Source organism: Eschrichtius robustus, chromosome 10, assembly GCF_028021215.1.
Source record: "Eschrichtius robustus isolate mEscRob2 chromosome 10, mEscRob2.pri, whole genome shotgun sequence".
In the NCBI taxonomy this organism is placed as follows: Eukaryota; Metazoa; Chordata; class Mammalia; order Artiodactyla; family Eschrichtiidae; genus Eschrichtius; species Eschrichtius robustus.
Genome location: NC_090833.1, coordinates 45,108,343 through 45,119,351, shown reverse-complemented (window position 1 = coordinate 45,119,351; position 11,009 = coordinate 45,108,343). Strand labels below are relative to the sequence as shown.

Genomic DNA, 11,009 nt, shown 5'->3' with positions numbered 1-11,009 from the left:
ATGTTACACAGGTAGAAAGTGGCAGGCCAAGACTTTGAACTGTCTGACTTCAAACCCTTAATTATACAGTTTGTCTTCTGTTCTAGAATATTATTAATGTCAACCCATACTTAAATCCTACAGTACACACAAAACATTGGTGGTTCTCTCTCTCTCTCATTGGCATTTATCATCTTTCCTAAATTTTGGATCTAACGTCATTAATAACAACAAAAAATATACAAGCAAGATGAGTTAGTCAATTACAAAGCCAACATTCTGAATGCAATACAAAAATTAACTTAATTACTAAGTTATTAGTAACTTAGTTATTAATATAACTTAAACACAAATTTCTTACTTTATTTCTTTAACAATGAAACAGTAATAATGACACAATAATTCAGTTGTAACAAAGCCATCAACAGAGCAAAATAAAAACAAAGCTAACTAAGGAGGCAGTGCTTCAGCTCAAGTTAGTTATCTCCTTTAAACAGGAAAAACAATCATTAGTCTAGTGGTTCTTGAACTGGCCTGCTCATTTGAGGAATGGGAGGAAGACTGGTGCTTAAAAAAATAGCTACACCCAAAGCCCACCTCAGAACAATTATATGAGAATTTGTCAAGAGTGGGGCCCATTTGAAGTGTTGTCAGTGTTGACAAGTACAAGTCTAAAATAATAAGCAATAAACAGCATGCCCTCAGAGCAATTCAAAACCAAGAAATTTAAAAAATAAAAGAAAAAGAAATATAATAAATTTCTTTCCTCCTATCCTGGGAAAAGGGGGAAGGAAGCACCTACTCATTTCTCTTTGTTCTTTATCCATCTTTGATTGCCCAAAGCCAAGTTTAACAAACGTTAAATATTGGAAGTTATGCAAACATCCTACCCAAATTAAAATTTTCACTACTGTACATTTAGAAAGCTCTTTTAAAATACCAGGTTTCAGAAAGAATCCCCCACATTTTAAGTTTGCATAGGTGTTTAAGTCAGCTATTTGTTCAACGAAGAAGAGTCGATGAAATGTATTAGAAAGCATTTTATTAATAAGTTATTATAAAACAATATTCATTTCATGTACCACAAATTAACTTTTTGGTGCAACAAGAGGAATATCTGAATGTTTCCCATCTATTTCTAAAACTGTCACAATTCCTTTTTATAAGATTTATATCTTCAAATTTAGAACCTAAACATAAATTTTTCTTAAGAATGCATACATAAAATACTTCTCCTATAACTGCACTATATCCTTGACAAATCCCTATCGGGAGGTATAGTAGTGACTGCAGGCATTTATCTTTAAAACAACTTTTCCTCATTTTTCAGGTTTGGGGATGATATCACATCAAGTATGGAAAATAACTTTTTTCCTTAAGAATACAGAAATTCACTTAGAGATGTCTCCTCAAATTCAGAAAAACCCATTTCTTCAGCTCCTTCTGTCAGGACTCCATATCGATCTCAACAACTTCATTCTTGTCCTGAAGTGTTGTTTCTGTCAGGTTGTCTTCACTTACATCTTCAATGTCTGCCAGATCAATAGGTGGTAAAGGATTCCTCCAGTACTGGAAGGTGTTATACTGCCAAAATTCTTCATCGAGCTTTAGTGAAAAGAAGAGAGAGATGAAAGTACATCAATGGTGTAGAAAAAATTAAGTTTTTTCATGCAACAAATTTTTTTCTGTTTTAAAAGCAAACTCACGTTAAGATTTTGCAGTCTTTAAGTTTGCATCTTCAACAAATATATATTTTTAATTCTGCCTAATCAAAGTACTTCATGGACTCAGTCAAATCTGTGCATTTTCATATTCATGAATTTGTGAAAGTATTTCCTGTTAGTAGTTTAAATTTAAAAGAATTTCCTCCAAGAGCTTCTCTTCCCAGAATTTTCTTCCATTTTTCAACCAAAAAATAATGCCTGAAGATGGTCTTAAAATTTTTTACCTTTCAGTGAGGAAAACAATTTATTTAAAAAACACATGCACACATCTTCAAATTTACTCTTGGTCTTTTTCCTGATGTTTGGTATTTTAAGGGATTGACTTGACGTAGGCTAAAATATTTTGACAATCTTCTAAAAAGCATTAGAATAAAAACATGGTAAATAACAAGAAAATCTTAAACTGGTTATTTTATTAAAGATACCATTTTGTACAAGACATGAGTCAAGATACCAAAACTGATAAATCCAAGTGAATGCTGGCCCCGTCAAAATTCAACAGCTTACTGTAACAGGCTATAAAATTGTTTCAAGTAACTATGAAGTGAAGTTGATATTCCAATGAAGTTCAAAACTGGCACAAAACTAAAATACTTTGTGCAAAGGAAGTGGCATTGCAATTACATACAGGCTTCCAAAGTGACCATTTTGAAGGTTAACACCTTTCCCAGATGGATATCTATATATCTATATTTAGTCTACTAAGTTGTGTTTGTACTTTAGGTTCATACTTGCTATAGCAGCATTAACCAACAGAAATATAATGAAAGCCACATACGTAATTTAAAATTTTCTAGTAACTTCAGTTAAAAAAAAAAGTAAAAAGAAACAGGTGAAATTAATCTTAAAATTTTACTTGACCTAATAAAGCCAAAATACTATCATTTCAACATGCAGTCAATATTTTTTAAAATTAATGAGATATTTTACATTCTTTTTGTCTAACTAAAAGTTTTCAAAATCTGCCAGGTATTTTACACTTCCAGCACTATTCAGACTAGCCCCATTTCAATGTTCAATAGCCACATGTGGCTAGTTACTTAAATGGGGAGCACAGGTCTTCTCAATAATAAGTTTACTCACTGCCTTAGACACTAAGGCTTAAGAGAATTAAGAGTCTCTTTGGAATTCCTTAACACTGGGATAAAAATGTAATAACTCAAAGGATGCCAAGAAAAACTTAATTTTAATAAGTAAATAGGGTTAAGAACAAGGACCTATTTCTCTGTCTTTTGGAAAAAAAAACTATTGTTCAAATGATCTACTTATAAAAACAAACCAAAAAAGATCCTTAATGAGGTCAGTATAACCTAGTAGCTAAGAGCACAGACTTTGCCACCAGACAGACCTGGGCTAGCATGATAACTCCTCCACCCATTAACTCTGATCTTGACCTAGGTCTCTTTCATCATTGGTAAAAAAGCAGAAAGGCTCTTGTGCAAATTACAGTTTAGCACTATAAGTGCCCAATATAGCTAGTTATTATATCCCAAGAAGCCTACGAACCAATATCACTATGAACCAAAATCACAACATTTCTGCTTCCTTTCTATTTAAAGTATTTAACAGTAAGGGTCAGCACCGACAGAGTACTCAATCTGCATAAAGTGACACTAAAGTGACACTAACATGAGAAAATACATGAATATTTATTGCAGTAATACCTGGTTTTACTTTAGTTGTCCGGTTAAAAAAACACCTGAAACAACTCAAATATTCTGAGGTTCTAGGACAGAAAAATAGGTACCACGATTCTGCCTAGATTGCATCCTCAATATGGAAAGGACATATTTGAGGAAATTCTTCCCAAATGAGATCCCAAGGGTAAGGGTAGGGACTTAAGCTCTTTTCTGAGCAAAACAGGAACCAGGGAGACATTTGCTGCATGAACTGAAAAAGCTTTTTAACTTCTACATGTTTTTGCTATATCCTATTTTCCCTTGGCCGTAAGACCCTTAAAACAAAAACCATGCATCTTTGGTGGCAGGAAAGAAAGAGGGAAGCTGGAGAAAATTAAGTTTGCACAAAGAAGCAGCTCAAGGAACAGAAAAAGAAAAGAACATGAGGGTTTCTGGGCTTTTGCCAAAAGAGAACAGGGGACTAGTCTTGATGAAGAAGGAACCCCTAGAGGCAAGCTTGTTCCCTGTCACAGGCTTGTAGTGACTACAAGAAGCAGAGAGCTGTCAGATGTGGTCACTGCTGTGGAAGAAGACACAGGTGTGTCTAGGAGATTCTAAGCAAATGTCTGTGTCAGTTTACTAAAAAATTCCTTTGCTTACCTGCCATTTCCATGTCCCTCTTATCAATTTGTGGCATACTGCAGTCAGTATATTCTGGTAGGAAAGACAAGCCTAAGTATGGGTTGGGTACCAAAAATGGTCAAGTTTGCAAACTACACAGTACTTATCTCCATACCAAATAGGTCTGGATGACTGTCACTCTGGATTTTTGTTTTTTCAGGTTTTGCACATTGGTGTGACATGATTTAATTGGAAATTCTAATTCTTTATTCTACTTTCAAAACATAAGTGCTATCTAAAAGCAGTCTGAAGAAAAAAAAATCTAAATAAGGCTCATGTTTTCTAAATTCCAAGAAAACTGGGGGTAGAAATATTTACAATTTATAGTTTCATACAAAAATGCTCATCACAATAATTATATCTAAAGGATAATTTCTCATGACCACAGAAAAAGATCTTTCCCAACTACTGTATTTTATTGGCAAGGTGTTTGATAAATTCTGCATAAGATACTTGAGACAATGGAAAAATGTGGGGAGGATGCTATGATGGAGTAGTTGAAGAGAATTTGGTGAAGTCTGGGCTCTACATTTGGCTCTTCCACCCCCAAAGCTCCTGGTTCAACCCAGAACTGCCGAAACGCAACTTGAATTCCAAAGATTAGACCAACGCTGCCCAATAAATACAAAATGCCAGCCACAAACGTAATTCGAAATTTTCTGATGGCCATATTAAAAAAGTAAAAGAAATAAGTGAAATGAATTTTAATATAATTTATTCAATCCAATATCTCCAGATTATTCCAACGTGTATTCAATATAAAATTTTTTGAGATCTTCGAAATCTAGTGTGTATTTTACTTTGAGTGCATCTCAATTTGGACTAGTCCCATTTTAGGTGTTGTGTCACATAGCTAGTGGCTGCCACACTGAATAGCACAGATCTAGACAGATCTTATGTGCAGTGATAGGGCAGGCTCATTTCCCAAGGAAGAGGAGCTCTCTAAAGATCCTCATACAGACGCTTGATCTTAAGAACCAAATTAATTCTCAACGATCCTTTTTCATAGGATCAGATTTAACACTGCCTTTTCCCAATATACGGAGGCCCTTCCTCTCAACCAAAAGAGCTGTACCATGCCTAAAGGATGTCCAACTGGTGGCTACCACATTCGTCACCCTCTTTAGAAAGAAATCGATCACGAATTCCAGAAAAAAAATCATCGTTAAACCAAGGAAGACGCAGTACATCTTTCTCTGACGTTTGTTGTTGAGCTTAACTTATTGCGGTTCACGGTCAACGTCTTCCCCAAGTTCTACAGTCTGTCATGACCCACGCCCCTGCTTCCCTCTTGGACAGCACAGATGCTGAAGGTGCAAAGGCCACGTCTACTACCTCACCCCACGATCTGTCTCCCCCTAGTTTAGCTTAGTGCTCTCAGCTCGTCGGACTCTCCCAAAACGTTGCCAAAGGTGGGCTCTGGGGCCCCTGGTGTGCTGCCTGGGGAGGGGGGTCGGTGTTCATTCTTGCGGCGAGGATCCCAGCTTTTCATCTTTTGGGGCGTCGTGACGAACACGAGTCTAGAGGGGAACGATCGGTTCCTTCCCGGGACGCGCAGTGCCCGGGAAAGTGTTACCCTTTTTCCCCTCACCCCGGGCCCCGCCTCCCGTCCCCCGCCGGAGCGCCCAGCCCACCGCCAGCCCCTACCTGGCGCGGTGCGGCCCCCCAGTCTCCCCGCAGGGACTCTGCGCGCTCCGCCCCGTCGTCGCCACCGCCCCTCGGGGGCCGAACGCCCCGGGGCTCCTCCCCTGGCCCGCGGGGCCGCACGGGCGGCTGCAGCAGCGGCGGCTCGCCGGCCTCCAGGCCGCGGCCCTCACGCTCCGCGCCGTCCGGAGCGCCAGTGTCCCCGCCGTCGCGGCGCTTGCTGGGCGAAACCAAAGGCTCAGTCATACCCCCTGCGTCGATTTTACGCTTTCGGGGCAGCTCCGGGACGCCGAGGGGCTGCTCGGGATGGGAGGCCCCCGGCGGCGGGATCCAGAGCGGTGGCCGCGGCGGCTCCTCAGGAAAGTCGCAGAGCAGGAGCCGCTTCCAAGGCACGTGGAACGTCAGGGGCTCGGCTGCACGCCGCTTGGCCATGGGCCCCGAAGGCTCGGGCGGAGCCCGCCGGGCGCGGGAGGCCGAGCGCCGATAGCTGTGGGGGCGGAGGGCGAGGGCGGAGCGTGCAGAGCGCTAGGAAGGGCGAGGACCGAGTCCGGGCGAGGCTGCGGCTGGAAGGTGCAGAGGGCGGAGGGGGCGGGGCAGCCGGTGCGGCCCAGCCCGCGCACGCTGCCCTCGCCACCGCCGAGGTGCGGCCGGACGCTGAGGAGCAACCACGAAGCGGCGGAGATTCGAACCTGCGCACAAATGTGCGCGCGCGCACTCGCGCCGGCGAGGCGGAGCCTTTGGTTGGTGGAGGCTCGCGGGGCGAGCTCCCGAGCGCCCCTGCGGCCGGAAGTGCGCGCCCCGGGGCGAGGCGGGAAGGCCGTGGCAGGTTTATTAAAGGCCGAGTGGTGGTGTCTTTGGAGGGTGTGATTTTTTTCCTCAGGGACGGGGAGAGGGGTGTGCAAATCCCGAGCTTAAAGAGTATATGTTAACATTCCCTTCCTTGAGTCAGTGGTCGCCGGGACGTCCTCCGGAGGTTAAAACAGAATTATACAAATTTAATAAATTAGTATTAACAGGCTTTAGCGCTACATTAAATGATTACGCCAGACAGACTGCTGAACGGGGGTCGGGGCTGAGGGAAATAGATAAAGCCAGTATGCAAACACAAAACAAAAGAAAACAAACCAACGAGCGTGTTTTGCAGTGGCTGTTGTGGAAGGTGAAGTAGGCACCACATTCCTTGACCTTTTGATTAAAAATTCACTGATGACGTTGCAGAGAATATGCGTCGCTCATCTAAGAGCTAATCCTGGAGCACAGCCCTCTTCCGACTGAAACCTAAAATCGTTTGCCTCTTAAATTACGTGGGAAGCGCACAGAATTCCCTGCTTGCTCTGCGCGGTGATCAAAAGTGAGATTCCAAGACCTTTGTCATATCAAACTTGTGTGTGTTGTCAAAGAAAATGAGGAGACGATAACAACATATAAGGTATTTACCTTATATTTTAATAGTTAATAAAGACAGTAACCAAGTAAAGAAGAAGGTAAGGAAGAAAATTATATATAAGTGCTTTGAAGGGAGAAACTACTATGATCTTCTAGAGGAAAAGAGTGCAAGGAAGATAACTGTCCTCTAACTGGTTGGTACTACCTATATATTAATTACCCCACGCCCCTATACCTCAAGGCTGTTGTGAGAAGATAGGGCAACCAGTTGTTTATTAATAAGCACAGAAATATAATAAGTAGGGTAATAAACAGTAGCTTTTCTGTTTGATCTTTCCATTTCCTCTTGTTTTGTTTTCCTCTCATCCCCGCGTCCCCCTCCCCTCTGGCAACCACCTGTTTGTTCTGTGTATCTATGACTGCTTCTCAAGTTTGCTCACTTGTTTTTTTAGATTCCGCATATAAATAAAATGATACAATATTTGTCTTTCTCTGACTTACTTCACTTTGCATAATATCCTCTAGGTCCATCCATATTGTTGCAGATGGCAAGATTTCATTCTTTTTCATAGATGAGTAATTTTCCATTTATTTTATTGATATTTATATTTTTATATATATATATGGATGGATATATCACAATTTGTTTATCCATTCACTGATGATGGACATGTAGGTTGCTTTCAGTTTGGGGCTATTACAGATAAAGCTGCTGAGAACATTTGTATGGACATAGGCTTTTTTTCTCTTGGGTGAATAAATACCTAGGAGTGGAAAGGCTGGATCACATAGCAAGTGTATATTTAACTTATTAGCAAACTGCCAAACTGGTTTCCAAAGTGGTTGTACCATTCTACATTGCCACGAGCAGTGTATGAGAGTTCTAGCTCCTACATATTCTCTCCAACAGTTGGTTTAGCCAGACTTTAATGTTAATCTTTCTAAATAAGTATCTCATGTATCCCATTGTAGTTTATCCCTTTGCATTCCCCTAATGACTAATGATGTTGAGCATCTTCTAAGTGCTTACTTGCTATCTGTATATCATCTTTGGTAAAATGTTCAAATTTTGCCCAATTTTATTTTATTTTATTTTTGCCCAATTTTAAAATTGGGTCATTTGCTTTCTTATTTTTCTTATTTCATATTTTTATGCATGTAATCATATTTCATTCATTTGTATTAAGTATAGTATTCCATCATATGAATCCACTTCATTGTTGATAAACGTTTCAGTTCAGATTTTTGCAGTTACAAATAGTGTGCTATGAGCATGCTTGTTCATAATTTCTAAGGCACATGTGCAAGAATGTCTCTACAGAATGGAATTACTGAGTTGTAGAATATGTTTAACTTCACCTGGACTAGGTAGTGCCAAAGCTTCCCAAAGTGCTTTTTACCAGTTTATCATTCTAGTAGAGGACGAGAGATGCCTTTATGTCACATCCTCACCAGTAAACTGAGTATGGTCTTACCGGAGCAGTGTGATATGGTATCTCATTGTGGCCTCAGTTTCTATTTCCCCAGTGAAATTGGACATCTTTTTATATGGTTTATGGACCATTCCTGGAGCAGTGATCCTGGCTCTTTACTCTGCATGGTGTCTTATTGAACAAGTTCTAAACTTAAATGTGGTCTAAATTATAAATCTTTTCTTTGTTTAGTTTATGCTTCTTTTTTGTCTTGTTTAAGGCATTGGGCCTTTCACCACCACCTCTGCCTCAAGACCACCCTGCCTAATCCCAGTCTCTGCTTGGCCCAACTTGGATCTCTAGCTTTTTGTAAAAGGATTGTTAAATTCTTTGCCCTCTAAAAAAATTGGTTTAGTTGGGTTTTTTCTGATTTGGAAGAGCTTCTTTTATATTCTAGAAAGCAATGTTCTTATGGGTGGTAGGTGTTGTAAATATTATAAATATTTCCTCCCAATCTGTGTCTTGTATTTTTATTCTCTGTGATACCTTAATTTTAATGTAGTCAAGTTTATCAATGTTTTCTTTTCTGGTTTACACATATTACATCTTGTTTAAGAAGTCCTTTCCTGTCCCAGTTCTAGACATTTTATGGTTTTATATTTTTGCTTCCACATTTAAATCTTTCATCCATGTGGAATTGATTTGTGTGTTTTTGTGGTGTGAAAAAAGACTCAAGTTCATTCTCCTTCCCTGTATGGAATAACTAGTTTTCTTAACTTCATAAATTGAATAGTTGTCCTTTTTTCACTGTTATGCAGTACCTGCTTTGTCACAAGTTAAGTTTTCATAAATACACACAACTTTGGGGGAGCTCTCTATTCAGTTAGATTGGTCTATTTGCTATCTTGGGCCAATTCAACAGTGTCTTAATTACCATAGCTTTGTAATAAATCCTTGATATCTTTAGAGCAATCCTCCACATCTTGTTCTTCAGGAATATCTTGACTCTACTAGGCCCTTTGCTCTTCCATGTACAGTCATCTTGTAGCATTACATTACCCTTTGGAATCATAATTGCATTGAAACTATAGATCAATTTGGAGAGAACTGTCATCTTTACAATATGGAGCCCATTTCCTTTTCAATGATATTTTATAGCCTCAAATTATTTAGGTCTTTTAAAAAGTCTCTCAATAAAGTTTTATAATTCTCACTGCAAGGAGCTTATTTATCTTTTGTTAGGTTTATTCCTAGGCACTTTATAGTTTTTGTGAATAGCTTTTCCCCCCACACCATACCTTTTTTTTTCTCCAACATTTTGAGTTATTACTCAGGAGTTGTTACTCCTGCGCTGTCTTTAAAAAATTAGTTTACTCCAAGTTTTATATAGTACCAGATTCATTGCTTCAAGGAATTTGTCCATTTCATTCCAGCTGTCAAATTTGTTGGCATAGTATTTTCTATTTTCTGTTTCCTTGATTTCTACTTAATTGGGGTTTACTTTGTTCTTCTTTCTCTAGGTTCTTTTGATTTAACCTCTAGCGTCATTGATTTTAGCCTTCCTTCTTTTCTAATATAAACATATAAAGCTATAAATTTCCCTGTAGCACTTCTTTATCTGCAGCCACCCAAATTTTGATATATTTTCATTATCTTTCAGTTTGAAATACTTTCTAATTTCCCTGATTTCTTTTTTGACCTATGGATTATTTCAATGTGTTAATTTTTCAAATATCTGAGATTTCCCTAAATATCTTTTTCTTATTGATTTCTAGCTTAATTTCATTCCCCTTTAATTCATACTCTGTGTAATTTTAATCCTTTTAAATTTATTGAGATTTTATGACCCAGTATATGAATTATCATGGTGCATGTACCACGTGCTCCTGAAAAGAATATATAGTCTGCATGTATTGGGCACAGTGCTGTCACGTAAGTAAATGTCACTTAGGTAAAGGTGGTTGATAATGTTTTTTAGATCTTCTATGTCTTTACTGATTTTTTTTTTTTTGTCTAATAGTTCTATTAATTGCCAAGAAAGGAGTGTTAAAAATCTCCATCTATGATGGTGATATTTTGTTTCTCCCTTAAGTTCCATCAATTTTTGTTTATGTATTTTGAAGCTCTGTTATTAGGTACACACGTATTATGATTGTCATGTCTCTGATGTACATCCATCTTTCTCTCTGATAATGCTCTTTGTTTTGAAGTTGTCTTAATTTGAGATTAGTATAGTTGTTCCAGCCCTCCTATGCTTACCATTTGCATAGTGTATCTTTTTTTCCATCCATTTACTTTCAGCTTGTCTGTATTTTTACATTTAACCTATCTCTTGCAGACAACTTACATAGCTGGATCTTGCTTTTCTGGCATTCTGACAATTTCTGAATTTTAATTGGAATGTTTAGTCCTTTAACATTTGATATAAATTATTGATATGGCTATATTTAGGTCTGCTGTTGTACTATTTATTTTGTTTGTTCCCTTTCTTTTCTGGCTCTGTACCTCCTTTCCTGACTTTTTTTTTTTTTAATATTTATTTATTTATTTGGCTGCACCAGATC

The 11,009-nt window shown here is 38.8% G+C and overlaps 1 protein-coding gene across 1 annotated transcript; it reads right to left on the bottom strand.

The window, feature by feature from the left end:
- Positions 1–379: 379 nt before the first annotated feature.
- C10H9orf40 (chromosome 10 C9orf40 homolog) lies at positions 380–6,358 on the bottom strand. The gene is made up of 2 exons (XM_068552506.1): positions 5,651–6,358; positions 380–1,584 (listed from the first exon to the last, which is right to left on the bottom strand). The coding sequence occupies exons 1-2, from the start codon at positions 6,077–6,079 to the stop codon at positions 1,426–1,428; spliced, it is 588 nt and encodes a 195-aa protein (XP_068408607.1). The 5' UTR covers positions 6,080–6,358; the 3' UTR covers positions 380–1,425.
- Between the last annotated feature and the right edge of the window lie 4,651 nt (positions 6,359–11,009).